This window comes from Mirounga leonina, unplaced genomic scaffold (assembly GCF_011800145.1).
Source record: "Mirounga leonina isolate KUSES-001 unplaced genomic scaffold, KU_Mleo_1.0 Mir_200, whole genome shotgun sequence".
NCBI lineage: Eukaryota > Metazoa > Chordata > Mammalia > Carnivora > Phocidae > Mirounga > Mirounga leonina.
Window position 1 is genome coordinate 17,814,204 of NW_023270503.1, and position 19,330 is coordinate 17,833,533.

At 39.5% G+C, this 19,330-nt stretch overlaps 3 protein-coding genes across 5 annotated transcripts in view; 1 reads left to right on the forward strand and 2 right to left on the reverse strand.

Annotated features, from left to right (window-relative positions):
* The window catches only part of STXBP4 (syntaxin binding protein 4), a 175,771-nt gene extending 169,285 nt beyond the window's left edge, over positions 1-6,486 (reverse strand). Inside the window, exon 1 of the mRNA XM_035026798.1 lies at positions 6,405-6,486. The gene's annotated coding sequence lies outside the window, so the exon portion shown is untranslated. The remainder of the gene's footprint in view (positions 1-6,404) is intronic.
* Positions 6,487-6,505: 19 nt separating this feature from the next.
* LOC118024734 (cytochrome c oxidase assembly protein COX11, mitochondrial) lies at positions 6,506-15,323 on the forward strand. Its single transcript, XM_035026803.1, has 4 exons — positions 6,506-6,928; positions 10,021-10,176; positions 13,646-13,771; positions 14,390-15,323. The coding sequence occupies exons 1-4, from the start codon at positions 6,566-6,568 to the stop codon at positions 14,570-14,572; spliced, it is 828 nt and encodes a 275-aa protein (XP_034882694.1). The 5' UTR covers positions 6,506-6,565; the 3' UTR covers positions 14,573-15,323.
* A 35-nt stretch (positions 15,324-15,358) lies between these two features.
* Positions 15,359-19,330, reverse strand: part of TOM1L1 (target of myb1 like 1 membrane trafficking protein) — a 72,739-nt gene continuing 68,767 nt past the window's right edge. For all 3 annotated transcript variants that reach the window (XM_035026799.1, XM_035026802.1, XM_035026800.1), the window contains 2 exons: positions 16,571-16,635; positions 15,359-16,028 (listed from right to left, as the gene is read on the reverse strand). In XM_035026799.1, coding sequence (XP_034882690.1) covers positions 16,572-16,635 — 64 coding nt within the window. In that variant the 3' untranslated portion in view covers positions 15,359-16,028; position 16,571. The remainder of the gene's footprint in view (positions 16,029-16,570; positions 16,636-19,330) is intronic.

The following is a 19,330-nucleotide window of genomic DNA, read 5'->3' on the forward strand; positions in this document are numbered from 1 at the left end:
AGAAAGAAAGAAAGAAAGAAAGAAAGAAAGAAAGAAAGAGAAAGAAAGAAAGAAAGAAAGAAAGAAAGAAAGAAAGAGAAAGAAAGAAAGAGAAAGAAAACTAGCCCCTTCTGGTTATGTTTCCTTTATTTTTATTTTTTAAAGATTTTATTTATTTATTTGACAGAGAGATAGCGACAGCAGGAACACAAGCAGGGGGAGTGGGAGAGGGAGAGCAGGCTTCCCGCTGAGCAGGGAGCCCAATGCGGGGCTCGATCCCAGGACCCTGGGATCATGACCTGAGCCGAAGGCAGACGCTTAACGACTGAGCCACCCAGGTGCCCCAGATTATGTTTCCTTTAATGTCATATTCCCTTTACGTCATTTTCTTCTTTTATTCCATTTGCTAAAGTGTCAGCAAATTTTGCAAGGTGAAAGAGAAAATAACATAGATTTGGTATTTACCAGAGAAAACTAGCTATACCCTTTAATTTCTCATAACTATTCCTTTGTAAGCAAATTGGTAAGCAGTAATAAATAAAAGACACTTTTTCCCTGCTATAGTTTAGAAAGAAATAAGACTTATAGCAAAGAACCTCACAGTACAAACAGTGTTTAATGTTAATTCCCTCTCTTATTAACCATCTCTATCCAGCCTGTTTAAAAAGAAACACTTTGGAATTCTCTTTGCCACTGGTTTTATATTTACAAGGGCATTGCACTGGGAAGAGTACTGGTCTAGAAGCTAAGTTATCCGGGTTTGAGTTTCATTTCTGGCTGTCTGCTAGCCAAGGGACTTGGAGCAGTCACTGAACGACTCTGCTCCCCAGTTTCTGCATATGCAGAACGAGAATGACAAGATCATTCATAAAGTGATCTTTAAAGGTTCTTCTTTGGTTTTATGAATCAAAAAATTCTATTCCAGGCTTACTAAACTACAAGCCCCTCAATGTTTTTTGAGGGGAGGGCTTTCTTTTTAAAATGTGCGTGCACCTCTAAGACTGGTCTGGTCCATGAATGGGATAGGGTAACCGTGAGTCAGGTCATTTGGAAGGAATTGGAGGGGAGGAGAAAAAGCAGTTGGATAGTAAAATTTTACATTAAGGTAATTTCAAGAGAGGAGGAGGAAATGATGGTGCTGGTTACCTAATAAAGAATCTGTTTGGATTCCGTGACAGACAAGTTGGAAATGTTTACTATTTATAGATCAACTGGCACTACTATTAAAATATTAAAACAATTAAATATTTCTTTTGTAAAGTTAGACCTATAGATTCAGCATTATATTTGAAGAGATAAAACAAAGTGTTTAGTAACTGTGGCAACAGGTCCTATACCTTATCACAGCAGAGATTCTTCGAGATAGCATTAGTATATTTAAATAATCCTAGGTTTATATAATCAGGAATGGCTCCCTTCCCTGGGCTAGACTTGATTTTTTTTTTTAAGATTTTATTATTTATTTTATTTGACAGAGAGAAAGAGACAGCAAGAGAGGGAACACAAGCAGGGGGAGTGGGAGAGGAGGAAGCAGGCTTCCAGCTGAGCAGGGAGCCTGATGCAGGGCTCAATCCCAGGACTCTGGGATCATGACCTGAGCTGAAGGCAGCCGCCTAACGACTGAGCCACCCAGGCGCCCCTAGACTTAACTGATCTTTTAAAAATAACACGAAAGTTTTAGAAAATCAAGATATAAAAGATCAAAGGGTTATTTTACTATCTCCTTTATTTTGTACCCAAAGACAATATTCCTACTGCTAATGAACTTTTTTCTTTCAAGAATCTAAGCAAAGAAAAAAAAAAGAAAGAATCTAAGCAGTTCAGGAATGCTACTCATTTGCCCTGGGGGTGGACATATAGGAACTCCTGTAACACAGACCAACCCTGTGGGAAACACTGGAAAACTGCTTGAAAGGAGGAATCTTAATCTTCTCAAATGGGGGATCTTCATCCGAGCAAGAGCTCACTGCTCTCAGAAATTTCCTTACACTACCAGACAGCCTTCTGTTTGCTTTCCTTGGTGCACTCATCCCCCAAATATTTACTCAGTACAATCATGTGCACCATGCTGAGTGCTTGTGATTATATGGTGAACAAGCCAAGGTCCCTGCTCTTTGGGCATTTACGTTCTAATGTTGAGAGAAAAAAACAATAAAAAAGGAAACAACAAAACAAACTGGATTTCAGATACACAAATGTGACTGGACAGAGGAGGGCTGATTTAGATTGGGTAGTGGTGTTCCAGCTGAGATCCAAACGACAGGTCAGCCAGGATAAAAACTGAGGGACAAAGTATTCCAGGCAGAGAAAAGGTCTCGAGGCAGCAAAATAGATTTGGGGTGTTTTCAGACACAAAGAAGTGTGGCTGGAACATGGTGAATGTGGGGAGAGAGAAATAGTAGATGAAGTTCAAGAAGCAGGCAGGGTCGAGTTGACCTAGGGTCTTAGGGGCCAGGGTGAGGAGCTTGGATTTTGCTTGATGTTATTTCATATATCCTGACTATTCTCAGGAGACCTGAGTTTGCCTTTTGCCTTATCTCTTACCTTTCACTTCCTGAGACTGGGCTCTCTGCTTTTCCATTTTCCCTAGTTTTCTGGCTCTGCCTTAACTCTGCTTATCCCAGGAAGGCTGACATGGCTTTAGCCTGAATTATGTTAAAATGTCATTCCATCTATTTGGGGCAAAGGGCCCTTTTAAAAGCAGGCTCTTACGTGACTGCACAGGTCACCTATCCACAAAGCTGGCCCTGATCTTAATAAATACTCCTTTTAAAAAATGCCTTGTATGGATGAATGATTTCTGCTTTCATTTCACCTGGTCTGTGAATATAAAAAATATATAAACTTTTTTAAGATCTTTTAAATAGAGTAACTCCTTAAACATGTGGCTTAAAGGAAGCTGCCAGGAAATAAGAAACTAGGATATCAAGACTTACTGAGACAACTTCATGATGTCACTGCAATCACTGGAAACTGTGATTACCCAGCTTATTCTCAAACTATAATTCACTTGCTCTTACTATTTATTGAGATGCATTATTCTTCCTCTTTTGGGTATAAGGAGATTATTAAAATATATAGCAGCCAAATAAACAGTTGTTAGTACTGTTTGAATAATTGCTAGATGTTTCACATTGCCAAATAGATCTAGTTTTATTAGGCAAATAGCTAAGAAATGCAGCTCAGTGACTAACAAATTAAGATTTAAGTAGCAATTTCCTTAATTTATATTATGCATTAAAAATACTAAAAAAATGTAATTACAAATCACAAATCACATTTTTAAAATGATACATCTTTATAATCTTTAAGTTTTCAGAAAGCCTGAGAACCAATAATCAGATAAGAAAATGTGTGACTATCAGGGCGCTTGGGTGGCTCAGTCGGTAAGCATCTGCTTTTGGCTCAGGTCATGATTCTGGAGTCCCAGGATGGAGTCTGCATCGGGCTCCGGCTTAGCGGGGAATCTGCTTCTCCCTCTGACCCTCCCCCTCTCTCGTGCTTTCTCTCTTACTCTCTCTCACATAAATAAATAAAACCTTTAAAAGTATATAAAAAAAGAAAATGTGTGACTATCAAATGGTTTCTCTTTTTTCTTTTTTTCCCCCATTTTTCCTTTTTTTCCCACCTTCACCCATCTTGCTCCCTCCACCCCCCAAAATGGCTTGTATAACAACCAATTTTACCTCTTATGTAAAACTGGACATGATCATAGCTAACTAGGAAGTGTTCACAAGGTTTAATTACTTACTGCTAAAGAATGATATTATAAATTAAAGGTGCCAAGTCTGAAATGTCAGTCCAGCCCCTAATATTTTAAGTTTGTAATCAACATCTCTACCTGCAGAAAAGGGTTGTACTAACCTTGCCCTGAGGTGCTCCTATTCCATTCACGGTAGAACTCATTACTTAGCATTAATTACCATAATGATTTATGCAATATCACAACCATACTCAGACTCAAGAAAATTATAGCTAACACCATTTTACTGCTATCAAGATTACTATACCGTGGAAAGGAATAGTTTCATTTGCAATTACAAAACAAAATAATAGATGCCAAGACAAAGACACTATACTGACATACACATTTATACCGCTATCTGTTGCTACATGGAAGGGGTGTCTGGAGGAAAAAAATGGTTAAGGGCATGTATTGTTGGTTTCAACGACACTAACATTTGCATGAGGTCTGAGTCTATGCTGTTAAACTCAATATAGGACAGGTCTTGTCCTGAAAAAGCTGACAATCTGGTATAAGAACTAAGGTAGATACAGATGAAAAAGATTTTCAAACATTAATACAAATAAATTTGTAGAATCATAGCATCTTGGTTTTTGTGCCAGAGTAGGAAAGAGTCAGATCTTACCGGCTTCGCAATTTTCTGGTGCTGACCACAAGTTAATCAATTACTCATACTCACTCAAGGTGACTACCATTACTCACCTCAGTTGCCTCCTAACTGCTCTACTTCCATTTTTTGCCCACCTCCCTTTAATGTGTTCTGCACAACATAACCAAGGTCTTTTAAAAAATGTGAATCAGATCATATCACTTGAATGCTTCTACCTAAACTCTGTAGTAGCTTCCTATTACTTTTAGAATAAAATCCAAACCCTTGGACATGGCTTAAAAGGCTCTGTATTATGTGACCCCTAATAGACCTGTTTTGACCTTATTTCCTACTACTTTCCTCCCTGCTTACTATGCTAGGAACACAGCGGCCTCATTTTTGTTCTTCAATGCTATCTAGCTCTCACTTGCCTCTGAGCCTCTGCATGGCTTGGAATTGTCATTGTGCAAGTAGGTTCCTATCATCATTCAGGACTAGGCTCAAATGGCACATCTTCAGAGAAAGACTTCACTACCCCTTCTCATTATTGTTCTCAAGCACACTCTCCTATTGTCTCATTGTATGATTGTTATCTGAAATTCTCTCATTTATATATCTGTTACTTGATTATCTCCAGAGTCCCCCATTAAAAAGTACACTTCGGGGCGCCTGGGTGGCTCAGTTGGTTAAGCGACTGCCTTTGGCTCAGGTCATGATCCTGGAGTCCCGGGATCGAGTCCTGCATTGGGCTCCCTGCTCGGCAGGGAGTCTGCTTCTCCCTCTGACCCTCCCCCATCTCATGTGCTCTCTCTCTCAAATAAATAAGTGAAATCTTTAAAAAAAAAAAAAAAGTACACTTCGGAAGAGAACTGATCGTGTTTGCCTTTCTCTGTGCTGTAGCCCCAGTAGGTTGAACAAGGTCTGGCCCATGCAAAAGCGCATTAAATAAATTCAATGTTTTTTTATTTTTTTAAGGATTTTTAAAAAAAATTATTTCTTTATTTGACAGTGAGAGAGAGAGAGAGCACAAGCAGGGGGATCTGCAGGCAGAGGGAGAAGGAGAAGCAGGCTCCCTGCTGAGCAGAGAGCTGGACATGGGGCTGGATCCCAGGACCCTGAGATCATGACCTGAGCCAAAGGCAGCCGTTTAACGGACTGAGCCACCCAGGTGCCCCAAATGTTTTTTATTAAATAAATGCTATTTATGTATGTCTCAGGCTTTCAGTCTCCTCATCCCTAAAGGGGGGATAATAATACCTGCACCAGTCATTAGAAATAGAGCCTAATGATTACTAAATTTTTACTCTATCTCAGGCAAAGTGAAAATCACTTTATAAGCATATTCTCATTTACTACTATGATTTCCATTTTACAAATAAGGCCACCGCTTCTTACAGTGGTGAAATAACTGGCCTAAGGACACTAGGTGATAGTGGGATGCGGGCATGATCCCAGAGCTGCCAAACCTCAGAATGTGGGCTTTTTTCTCCACTCCTTTATACTTTCTAGAAGTTTGTTTCCTTCCATAACAGCAAAATAGGCTGCGCCGTCTGATCCCCTCAGGTCCTACTTTGTCCTGTGGGTCAAGCGCAGAAAGGTATTACATCCCCCGCAGGGTTCTTTTCCAAGATGAACATCCCCATTTCTTTCAGTCCTTTCTTAAAGCATCTTCACGTCTTGGTCGCTCTTCTCTGGACAAACTCGTTTGACAACGTCTCTCTGCTCCAGAGCTGGTCATTTTAACTGGACAAACGGTTAAGGGGCATCAGAGACGTGGAAGCCGATTCCCAGCGGCTGAGCAAATGCAGACGCGTGAGTGTTGTTGTGCGCTGTGGTGAACACAGGCAGGCTTCCTGGAAGAGGTGATCCCTGAGCTCAAGTCCAGGGCAGTAAGCAGCGGCGGGAGGCTGAGGGCCGCTAGGTCGAGACAAAGGGTGGTGGAGTGGGTTTAGGAAGACCGGGGACACAAGCTCAAATGATGATGCGTTTTCATCCCGCGGAGCGCATGGCGTTTCCCTAAAAGTAACTTTGAATAGGCACTGGAGGGAAGCAAAGTGGGAGGAACAGTCATGAAGCAAAACGCGAACTTACCCGCAATCTGGCAACCCGGCCTCCGTAGCCCGACTGCAAGCGCCGCCACCTGAGGAGCCCTGTAGCCGGAGCAGCGGCAAGCTCCTCCCAGTTGTCGCGAGACTGGCCAGCCTCGCGAGACCTGTCCTCGTCCCCGACGGCGGGAGCTCGCTCCCGGCACGATGGGGGCGCTCTGGCGTCCGGCGTGGAGGCGCGTTGTTTTCTGTGGCTGGCGCTGGAGCCACCCTGGGTCCCCGACCAGGGTTGCCGAGAGGGTAGAGCCGTGTCTCAGGCCGGGAAGGAGTGGGACAGGAAGTGCTGAAAGGGGGCAGAGGCGGCTTGGGACATGGAGGTGCCCGAACCCTGGCCGGGAGTTGGCCCTGCAGCCGCCAAGGCGGCCGAAGAGCACGAACCCTTTCACACGCGCGCAGGAGGAAGACTGGCGGCGTCGGAACAGGACGGTCCTCACGTACGTGGCCGCGGCCGCCGTGGGCATGCTGGGGGCGTCCTACGCCGCCGTGCCCCTTTATCGGCTTTATTGCCAGGTAGGGGCCGGTGCTGCCTCCTGGGCGGTGTCATCGGGAGGGGCGGACAGCGATCGCTCCTCCGTGTCGTGTTGAAGGGTCTGAGGTTGGCTACCAGAGAGGAAGCAGGCTTTAAAAAGTACTTGCCCAAGTTACCAGAGTTGTTAGTGGTAAAGCTAAGCACCCAAGCCCCTATAGCAGTCGTGCTTATACCGACCACACTGCAGAGTGGAATGCCGTATCTCTGAGCTACGCCACCGAAAACGTCCGCAGCCTATACTTTGCTCTCCGAGCAATCTGCCTTACCCTTTGGCTGCTCACACACGTGTTCGCTTCTAAAATATAAATTACATTAGTGCATTCCTTCTGTGAACCATGTATGGTTTATGTGCGAAGGTTAACCCTGGAAAAATGGGAGTATGCTTGTAAATTGGGCTTAAACCGGGAGTACTTTTAATCCATAGGAAGAGGCATGAGTTAGGCGTTTGGGGCTCCCCTCCTCTGTTAATACGTAAGTGTAATCTGCTTACCCAGGGCCCTTTTTAGATCAGAAACCCTCATGAGGTTCTTCAAGTGTGGTCCCACGGAGAACCACCGGCACATCACCTGGGAACTAGTGTATGTTGCTGGGTCAAGCTCCAGAGCTATTGAATCAGAAACTCTGGGGGAGGGGCCCAGCAATCTGTGTTTTAATAAGTCCCCTAGATGATTTTGATGCAGACTAGTATTTGAGAACCATAAACAATGGCAGACTTTACGTATTTCACATCTGTTCTCCTTAATTCGTAAGTAGTAGTTTGCTGCTTTGGCTAGGCATTAGGTTTACTAGTGGAGCTGCTTTAATAAACATGTTAGGGCTCCCTCACCCCAGAGATTCTGATTAGGTCTGGGAAGGGGCCAGGAATTTGTTTAAGAAACATAAGTGAGAGCTATATTCACTTCATTCACTAAGTGTTTGAGAGTGGTTCTCCCAATTCTTTGTTGTGAGGGGGAAACATCTGGAGAGCTTTGAAAAATCCTGACACCCAGGTCACATCCCTAACCAATTAAATTACTCCGAGTGGGAGTCAGGCATTTGTAATTTTTTAAAGACTCCTCAGGTGCTCCCAGTGTGTAGCAAAGTTTGGGAATCACCGGTTAACTGCCAGAACTGTTAATGCCTGGCTTAACTTCTCCTCTCCTTTTGGGGATTAACTTGCCATTATTTTCCATAATGACTAAAACAGCAGAAGTCAAAAGGACTTTTCAGTCTCCTAATATTAGCATTTATGGGGTATTCAGTAGCTTGATTTGGGAGGATGAATATAGAATGTGAATTAGTTTTCAGCAGAGGGCAGTCTGGACCTAGTAGGAATCCCCAGACTAGCAGTTGGTTAAATCATAAAACTGAATCCAAAATTAACAAGTATAAATCTCCGCAAACCATGAGGGGAGAAGGGGTCAGTTTTATTCTTCAGGGAGTATTTAGCAATGTCTGAAGACAAATTTGGTTGTCACAACCTGGGAGGTGAGCAGGGAGAGTGCTACTGATGTCCTAGTGGGTAGAGGCTAGGGATGCCCCTGCACAGGACAGACATTCCCCCTCTCCCCACCAAAAAAAAAAAAAAAAAAATTCCAGAAAAACCCAAAGAATTATCCAACCCGAAATGCCATTAGTGGCAAAGTTGAGAAACCCTGTTTCACACTGAAGTGAATGACAGTATTTTGTGCATGTGTGTGCAAATGCAGGGCAGGATAATAAAAATTGTAATTTGTAATCCTAAACTTAAATCAAGTTAGATGTTACATAGTGACATTCCGAAAGGAGCCTTTCACTTTTGGAATCACAGAACTTTAGAACCAAAAATAAGAATTATATAAACAGTTTAATACAGTGACCTCACATTTTTTTGAGTATGGAAAGTGTAGCCCCCTAAAAGTAAGATTTATTCAGTTCTTGGAGCTAGTTAGTGGCAGAACTATACTAGAGCCCAGGACATATTCTCATTGCCCTTTTCTGTTCTTAAGTTTTCTATCAAATTTGCAAATTTGAAGAATCTATATTCAAAGACTGCCTGTCAGAATACATTAAGGAATCTTTATTCAAGTGACTCAAATTCTTCGGAGTTATATCTTAAAACGTAAGCATTATAGCTCTTTAGGGCAGAAAATATACTTATTAAACAAGGATAAAATCTTCCCCTAGCAGCTTTTAGGTTTATAATGTAATTCAGTAATGTTGCATGGCAGTTGAGTGCAGTTAGTTGACTTGTGTAATACGTGGAAGATAGTAATACTACATTTTGCTGGGAGTCTTCCCCTAGCCTCAAATTTGGTATTTTTTTCCTAGTATAGTAACAGATTAATTATCCGGAGACCAGAATTCTGGCAACCTCAAGCATCAGAAGAATGATGACCCTGGAAGTAAGGATTTTTTTTAAACATCTCTGATGATAAGGAGATAATTAGTGGCAATGAAGATAGGCAAGAAATGTCAGACACAGATTACTCTGATGTCTTGTGATTGATTCATGTGCCAAAGGGATCAGTTTTTCTGATTAACCAATTATATTTATAAAAGCTGTACTATACGAGTACAGAAAAAAAGTTAAAAAAACATTTACCAACATGGAAAAATACTTATGATGCTTGAGAAAAGCAGAGTACGGAAGTGAAACTACAAACTAATCTATGCTATAAAAGTTATGATATGGAAAAGGATCAGACAGGACTGTGGATAATGGAATTAGTTTCATTGAAATGATAGGGTCGTGGGTAATTTCTACTTCTATTAATGACTAATAGTATATATGAAACACTGGCAATAAGTAGAAATATGTTTAATGGAAAGTTAAGCTAAAATTCTGAGCTGTTTCTCAAATGACTCATTTTTTACTATGTCCAATAACCAAGTGATTACTGAAAAAATATAAGTGATTCTAATAAATATAGGCCCTTGACACCCCAAAGGTGGTCAAGCCATTGACACAATAAGAAGTGGTCAGTGACAGTATATAAACTGGGCTTTTACTAGATTATTAAATTGTTTTTAAAATTTGTTTTTATCCAATAAATCATCACCTGAAAGTATTGATATATTATCCTGTAATATTCTTAATATCTTTAATACCTAGACTACTGGTCTTGGAGGATCAGCAGTAGCAGGTCATGCATCAGACCAGATTGAAAACATGGTGCCTGTTAAGGATCGAATTATTAAAGTCACCTTTAATGCAGATGTGCATGCAAGTCTCCAGTGGAACTTTAGACCGCAGCAAACAGAAATATATGTAAGTGACTAAAGTAATTATTAAAAGATTATTTGTTTCATTGTAAAAATTACTTTCTTTCATCACTTAAACTGTTTCACAATTTAGGAAACACTCATGTAAACTTAATCTCAAAGTACTAAGACTCCATTAATGCAATTCTTTTATTCTCACAGACTACTTTTTTTTTTAATTTTATTTTATTATGTTATCATAAAATACATCATTAGTTTTCTTCGATGTAGTGATCCACGATTCATTGTTTTCGTATAATACCCAGTGCTCCATGCAGTATGTGCCCTCCTTAAAACCCATCACCAGGCTAACCCATCCCCCCACCCTCCTCCCCTCTAAAACCCTCAATTTGTTTCTCAGAGTCCATAGTCTCTCATGGTTCATCTCTCCCTCCGATTTCCCCCCCCTTCATTTTTCCCTTCCTTCTCCTAATGTCCTCCATGCTATTCCTTATGTTCCACAAATAAGTGAAACCATATGATAATTGACTTTCTCTACTTGACTTATTTCACTTAGCATAGTCTCCTCCAGTCCCATCCATGTTGATGTAAAAGTTGGGTATTCATCCTTTTGATGGCTGAGTAATATTCCATTGTATATATGGACCACATCTTTATCCATTCATTGATTGAAGGGCATCTCAGCTCTTTCCACAGTTTGGCTGTTGCAGACATTGCTGCTATGAACATTGGGGTGCATATGGCCCTTCTTTTCACTACATCTGTGTCTTTGGGGTAAATACCCAGGAGTGCAATTGCTGGGTCATAGGGTAGCTCTATTTTTAATTTTTTGAGGCACCTCCACACTGTTTTCCAAAGTGGCTGTACCAGCTTGCATTCCCACCAACAGTGTAAGAGGGTTCCCCCTTCTCCACAACCTCTCCAATATTTGTTGTTTCTTGCCTTGTCAATTTTTGCCATTCTAACTGGTGTAAGGTGGTATCTCAGTGTGGTTTTAATTTGAATTTCCCTGATGGCTAATGATGATGAACATTTTTTCATGTGTCTTGTTCGGAGAAGTGTCTGTTCATGTCTTCTGCCCATTTTTTGACTTGTTTTTTGGGTGTTGAGTTTGAGAAGTTCTTTATAGATCTTGGATACCAGCCCTTTATCTGTAGTGTCATGTGCAAATATCTTCTCCCATTCCGTGGGTTGCCTCTGTTTTGTTGACGGTTTCCTTTGCTGTGCAAAAGCTTTTTATCTTGATGAAATCCCAAAAGTTCATTTTTGCTTTTGTTTCCCTAGCCTTTGGAGATGTATCTTGGAAGAAGTTGCTGTGGCTGATGTCAAAGAGGTTACTGCCTATGTTCTCCTCTAGGATTTTGATGGATTCCTGTCTCACATTGAGGTCTTTAATCCATTTTGAGTTTATCATTGTGTATGGTGTTAGAGAATGGTTGAGTTTCATTCTTCTGGATGTGGCTGTCCAATTTCCCCAGCACCATTTATTGAAGGGACTGTGTTTCTTCCATTGCATGTTTTTTCCTGCTTTGTCTAAGATTATTTGACCATAGAGTGGGGGGTCCATATCTGGGCTCTCTATTCTGTTCCATTGGTCTATATGTCTGTTTTTGTGCCAGTACCATGCTGTCTTGGTGATCACTGCTTTGTAACATAGCTTGAAATCCGGCAACGTGATGCCCCAGCTTTTTCTTTTTCAACATTTCCTTGGCGATTCGGGCTCTTTTCTGATTCCATACAAATTTTTTAGGATTGTTTGTGCCAGCCCTTTGAAAAATGTCATTGGAATTTTGATCAGGATGGCATTGTGAAGGTATAGATTGCTCCAGGTAGCATAGACATTTTAACACTGTTTGTTCTTCTGATCCATGAGCATGGAATGTTTTTCCATCTTTTTGTGTCTTCTTCAATTTCTTTCATGAGTGTTCTGTAGTTCCTAGAGTATAAATCCTTTACCCCCTTGGTTAGGTTTATCCTGAGGTATCTTACGGTTTTTGGTGCTATTGTAAATGGAATTGTTTCTGTAATCTCTCTTTCTACAGTTGCATTGTTAGTAAGAAAGCAACTGATTTCTGTGCAGCATTACTGAATTGCTGTATGAGTTCTAGTAATTTGGGGGTGGAGTCTTTTGGGTTTTCCACATAAAGTATCATGTCATCTGAGAAAAAAGAGTTTGACTTCTTTTTTGCCAATTTGAATACCTTTTATTTCTTTTTGTTGTCTGATTGCTGTTGCTAGGACTTCTAGAACTATGTTGAATACTAGTGGCCAGAGTGGGCATCCTTGACGTGTTCCTGATCTTAAGGGAAAGGCTCTCAGCTTTTCCCCATTGAGGATGATTTTCGCTGTCTCACAGACTTTTGACAGTGCCCTATACCTAATGTAACAGTGTACTTCAAGTTATGTGATACTGTAGTAAAAGTCAGTTTGGAACAATGGAAAATGGCATCTGTTCTTATTAGAGTCATATTAAGAATTCACTCTCTGATGCTATGTAGTTGACTTTCCCTCAGGTATAGATAAGGGGGGAAAGTTTAAAATCATTGGTTACAACGGAAAGTAATTTATGGATTTAGATAAAAAATATCCCTGTCTCAAAAAAAAAACTGAGAAGCTTTGAAGTAATCATATTAAATAGTCGTGTTCAACTTCAGAAAAGATATACCTTAAAAGTTTCCTAAAATCTTGACTAACTGGAATCCTGGAAGATTTAATTGAAATTATTTCATGAGCTGAGGAATAGCCAGAAAAGCTTCATTATGACCCTTGTTGGAAAACCCTTATAAATGTTGGGTGTCCCCCCCCCCAGGTTAGTAAACATTACTGAATCTCTTCAATGATTGAGGGTTTTATAGGTTATGATTTTTAATATTCTAATCACATAGTAATGTACAAGATAAAAGTGGCTGAATTGGTACAAATAACAGAATCTTTTGGAAACCTATTTTTTTTAAAGCTTTGCAAGTTTTAAAAAATGTGTTCTCTCAAAAAGAGTATTCGTGCTTTTTGGTCAAGTAAAAGTTCTATTCAGTCAGTTTTGTTCTGGTTATAAGTTTAATTTACTCTAGTTGGTAACCTCTTAAAAAGAATCTTTGTCAGTCATAGGGTATTTAGGTAAAGTGTTTAGGAGTCAGACTTGGGCTGTGATAGGCTTGGCTCTCCTTGAACATTTTTTTTTTTTTTTTTTCCTGCGCGCAGTTCCGTGATGTTTTCGTTTTCAAATTCCTCTCCTTGAACATTTTAAATAATTTGCAGATTATTGCTTGAAGACTTCAGATATACAAAAGGACAGTCCACAATTAATTATGAATAGAGCACTGGTTTCACTGATACATACAAGTAAAATTTGAAAACCAGATACTCATGGGTAGTATTCACAATTTATTTTGCTGACCCTCAATATTAGTTTAGATAAAGTATTGTGGTCTGATTAGATAAAATATATGACTAATTTAGTAGAGAAAGGAGGCGCTGTGAGATTATAAGTATTGATAATGTATATTTCCTTAAAACAGGTAGTGCCAGGAGAGACTGCACTGGCGTTTTATAAAGCTAAGAATCCTACAGACAAACCAGTAATTGGAATTTCTACGTACAATGTCGTACCATTTGAAGCTGGACAGTATTTCAATAAAATACAGGTACAGCTTAAATATGCAAACTTTAGTACTAAACTTACTGCAGTGTTTAGTAGAAGCCAATTTCTGAAAATGCATTTCTTCTAAACATTAAACTTTTCTTCCATTGCTTAGAACAGATGAATCAAATGGGTATCTCCTTTTAAAATTAGAAGAGGAACAGGGTGCCTGGGTGGCTTAGTCGGTTAAGGGTTGGAGTCTTGATTTTGGTTCAGGTCATGATCTCAGGGTCATGGGATCGAGTCTGGCAGTGGGCTCGGTGCTCAGCTGGGAGTCTGCTTCAGATTCCCTCCCCCACTCTCCATCTGCCTCTTCCCCCCTCCCCCAAAAATTTGTTGTCTCAATTTTTTTTTTAATTTTTTAAGATTTTATGAATGAGAGAGAGAGAGCACATGTGCACGCTCACAAGTGGAGGGGAGGGGCAGAGGGAGAAGCAGACTCCCTGCTGAGCAGGGGGAGCCCATTGAGTCTCAAAGCAAAAATCAAATGTCATTCTGTCACAGAACTTAGATTATAAATTTTTTTATAATATTTAATTGTAGTATGCTTACTAAAGCTAAGAAATGGACCATTATTTCTATTCTAATAGAAACTAAACAAATACCTTTTTATAACTTCTAGTGCTTCTGTTTTGAGGAACAAAGGCTTAATCCACAAGAGGAAGTAGATATGCCAGTGTTTTTCTACATTGATCCTGAATTTGCTGAAGATCCAAGAATGGTGAATGTTGATCTCATAACTCTTTCTTATACTTTTTTTGAAGCAAAGGAGGGGCAGCAGCTGCCGGTTCCAGGCTATAATTGAAGTCAGCACCTAAGTCTTGCTTCAGATTTGTGATTTTTGAAAAATCATGTATCTGTATCTTGTCTTCTCAGGGGAGAAGTATTCTACAGTAATGTGAAGCTATTTTAAATATTTAATGCTGTTTTTTTCCCCAACTAATTTACCCTACTTAAAATTGAACGGTTTCTGTCATAAGGAATCCACATGCCTATTTAGAACGTATGACTGTTCAAAACCATAGAGTAATAATTAAAAGTAATATTGATAAGTAATAATAAAAGAAACTGCTGTTTCTTAAATATGTAGGCATGGACTTGATGGTTCAGTTTAATTCTGTTTGCTCCCCTTACAGATTACTAGCCCTTCATACTCGTAGCAGTGAGTATTTTTATTATTCCCAGGGTTATCTGTTTTAGGCTCCAGGTCATAACTTCTGCCCATTTTTATTATTTCTAAAATAGTTGCTTACTACTTTCTTTTACTGTGGATAGTCACTACTTTAAAAGCTCAGAATGGAAGAAGAATCACTTAACCCTAACAGCTTGCCCAGAGATTACATTCTGACTTCAGATTTGAGTATTTTTCCTTTAGGCTCTAGGGCTATTTTATATTCTGAAATTTTGGCATCATGAAAATGAAATAAAATGCACAAATGTTTACTAGGGTTATAGCATTTCCTATGATAGTTCAAGCCCCTGAATGTTAAAATATAAGTGTGGAATTGTGAAGACTCATATCAGAAGTTCTATGAACGAACTCTGTAAAAAAAAAAGTATTGTTTTAATAGTAATTTGTCATTGTAATTTATGACATAAATGAATGCACAATTTATTCTGAATGTTTTCCAGTAGTGTTTGTTCCAAATAGAAATATTACAGTAAAAAGGGGAGAAAAAAAGATCATCTAGTATTATAAAGAATCATATTTCAAGGCAACTTTAATGAACAGTCCAGTGACCTCTTCAGGGTACCTGAAATATAAATCATGAAGGCTTTTACAAGTTATAATTCTAATTCTAAACAAGTATTATTTATAAAAAAGTACAAATTGACTTTTACATTCAACTTAGTTAAATGAAGGCACTCAATAGTCTTCATAATTTTGTAATAAAAATCTTCATCTACTCATCACAGCTGTGTGAGGATTTCTTTTCTAAAGGTAGGAAGCCCTGTGAAACCTAAGATGCTATCATTAAACTACTTGGCCTCAGTACAATGGATTTTTCTTCTGAAGTTTTAAGTGAATATATGTTAACCCAAGTTCTTTTGAGATAAAGTTTAAACTGTGGTCTGGAAGCGTAAATATTCCTCTGGAACTGTTACTCTTCTGTGAAACTTCATTATTGCCGAGGAAAAATGTTCCACCAAGCTTCTGATGTGCTGGTAGGTCTTGTCTTCCGGGCCTCAAAGCTGCACAGGGTCTACATTTTAGAGTTGGCACCTCTAATGTAGTTAGTGAGCTGGTCATCCACTTTCACCTAGAATAAAGAGAATATAGCCACCCTGCATTCTTTCCTTTTCTTCCCCCATTCCTAGATAACTAGAGAGTCACAAGCTAATGCAGAAAGGTGGGAATGTACTATTTCCACGGGGGCAGATATGAGGGGAATAAATAAGGTTAATGGGTTACTGGTGGCCATGCATTCATTAGTAAATAAAATAGGATGACTAATACAGCAAATAGGAAGAATCCAGGCCTACTGGGATGAGCAATGAGTGGGTTTTACCAGTTAATAGGTAATTAACTATACGTAAAAGATAAATGTCTATTTCAGTGCTAAGAAGCTTCTATTGATCATTATTTTTGTTAGCATTAATATTTCTATACCATAAACCAGCTTCTACATTCCAAAGGTTCATTATTTTTAGCTAACAAGCTCACAAAGATTACAATTTGATGATTAGGAGAAACTTGATTTCACTCAAGTGCCATTATAAAATGTAAATAGTAAAAACAAAGTGACAATTACACTGAAATTCTATAGAATGGGGAATGTAGGTTGTATAACTTGAAGTCTACCTCAACAGTCACTATGACTTGGAGCTCCTTTCTGGTGATGAACATCAATTTCTTCATAAACAGCTCTGAAACAAACAAACCATCATGGCAAAAAGGTTACTATAAATCAAAGTACTATTTTGGCTTTTAACTACCAACACCTTAACTAAAACTCTGGTGCCATTTTAGGTATTCAGGTTATATCCGTGAATAAAATCAGATCTCTGCCCTTGAAGCTTACATTATAGCTTTCTTAGAGCCTAATGTAATTCCAATGCATCTTATAAATATGTATCTCATATAACCAATTCATTTTACTTGTGACTTAATGAAAAATGTGGCTCAAATATGGACAGTTTGCTTTCTGCTTTACAAAAAAAAAAAATTGTTCAGTTTTTTCCAGGTTTCTAAACATTTAAAAGTACTAACATTCTACCTTTTAATAACCTATGTTATTACAGTCGAAATTCCTGAGCCCCCTTCAGCTTATAATTGTCATCTCTGTACCTCATTTATAGTAATTTTTTATGGCATCATGCAGTTCTTCATATATGTCTTACATGGCCTGTAGCTAAGAAAACATCTAAACCTACAAATACAACATTGATACAGTACAGCAGAGCATGGCTGGGGAAAAAAATCTTACAAAAGAATCATAGCAGGTTGAAGCCATGTTCACCAATGTCACAAGGCCCCAAGATGGTCCAGGAATTTTAATGTGTTTCCACAAAACTATTTCAACTTCTTTGACTCCTTAAATCTCTGGTTCCCCTCCTCTTACACTCTTGGTCAGAAACCTCACTAATAGGTAAATTAAATGCCTTGGTATGGAAACTTTCTCATCTCCCTATCACCAAATCTTCAAGTCTCTCTTCATCTATACCACCATCTGCTTCTGTGATCCTACCTACACCTGGCTTCTCAAGCATGTTACTCACTTAGTCCTTCCCCTTTTTGAACCTCTGGCCTCCCTATTATATCCTACCGGTCAGCATTCACAGATGATCCAGCATCTCTCATTTTCTAAAACAAGGCAGTCCTCAATCCTGTGTCTATTTGGAGTGATCATCTCAGTAACCTCTAGCTACCAAGCCACTTTCTACCATCCCTTCATGTGGAAGTTTCTAGTGTCATCTATACTGATCATCCCTACTTCTCTCCTGTTAACACACTAAAATCTGGCTTCTGTCCCCATCAATCTAGCAAAACAGCTTTTACACCAAGGATTTCCTTCTACTTAATTAACTAGTTTTCAGTTGTCATGTCTGCTAGTTCATCCCAGTTGCGCACTCCCTTCTTCTGGTTTCCAAATTGCTATTTCCACATCTGCTAGTAATAGGCTCCCTGTTGCTCTCTTTGCTCTTGGCTTTGGCTGTTCCATTTCCTTGAATATGTCCAAACTCTCTCTACTTAGAGTCTTTGTACCCATTGTTCCCTGGGTCTACAACACTGATTCCCAAACTTGTCACCTAATAATTGCAGGTCTCAACCTTAATGTCACTTCCTTAAGCTTTCTCTAGCCCTCATTTAAATTAGTTCTTCCTGTTCTAAACTTTCAAGTCACCATGTTCTTTCATACCATTAACGCAAACTAAATGCATGTTCGTTTGATTTTTTTCCTTTTTTTTTTTTTGAGTAGGCTCCATGCCCAGCATGGGGCCCAACACAGACTTTGAACTAATGACCCTACCCTGAGATCAAGACCTGAACTGAGATCAAGAGTTGGACGCTGGGGCGCCTGGGTGGCTCAGATGGTTAAGCGTCTGCCTTCGGCTCAGGTCATGATGCCAGGGTCCTGGGATCAAGCCCCGTAATGGTCTCCCTGCTCGGCAGGGAGCCTGCTTCTCCCCCTGCTCATGTTCTCTCTCTCTCTGTGTCTCGAATGAATAAATAAAAAAATCTTTAATTTAAAAAAAAAAGAGTTGGACACTTAACAGACTGAGCCACCCAGCTTCCCCATGATTTCTTCTTCCACACTAGATACAACCTCCATGAGGATGGGGAGGACGTCCTGTCTCTTGTTCAACATTATAAATTAGGCACCAGTCATTGTCCTTGGCACATAATGTTCAAGGATGCCAAATGTATCGTGTGTACATATATGTATACAACTTCATAAATATTGTACTCATCCTACTAGAACAGAAATTCTTAACCTAGGGTTCATGGACAACCATGATGTGAAAATTCCAGAACTTTTTCTACAAGACTTTGTGGTTTTCCTTAGAGAGAAGTTCTTAAGGTGAATTTCAAAGGAATGAGACACCCTACCCCCCTCATAAAGTAAGAACCACAATGGTAGAGAATTCCAAAGCTCCACCTCTCCAACTTCTCTCTCTCTCACATCTAATATCTGTTGCACTGTCATATCTACTTATAATTTCCTAATTAACTGGAATATAATAAACTCCTACTTCCTCTTTGGATGCTATTTGATTTCTAATTCCTTAAGCCACTAATATATTCAGTGATACTTTCTCAAGCAGAATAACCTAGGGAAATTTTGCAGTCCTACATTAGGAAAAAATATTTAATGAACTCCTCTAAGTCTGTTAAAATTCATAAATTATTCCAAAATGGATCACTATATTAGTGGTTTAAAATCAGGGGTCAAAACCTCAAATGCTTAACACATGCTGGGCCGATCAAATAAATGGACAAAGGGCCAGTTGGGGCCTGGTGAACTGCAGAGCATAGCTTGTCTTAATGAGGCAGCTACTACTAAGTCCTAACGTAGTGCTAGCATATAAAAATGCAGGCCTGGCATTGCCACAGTATCAA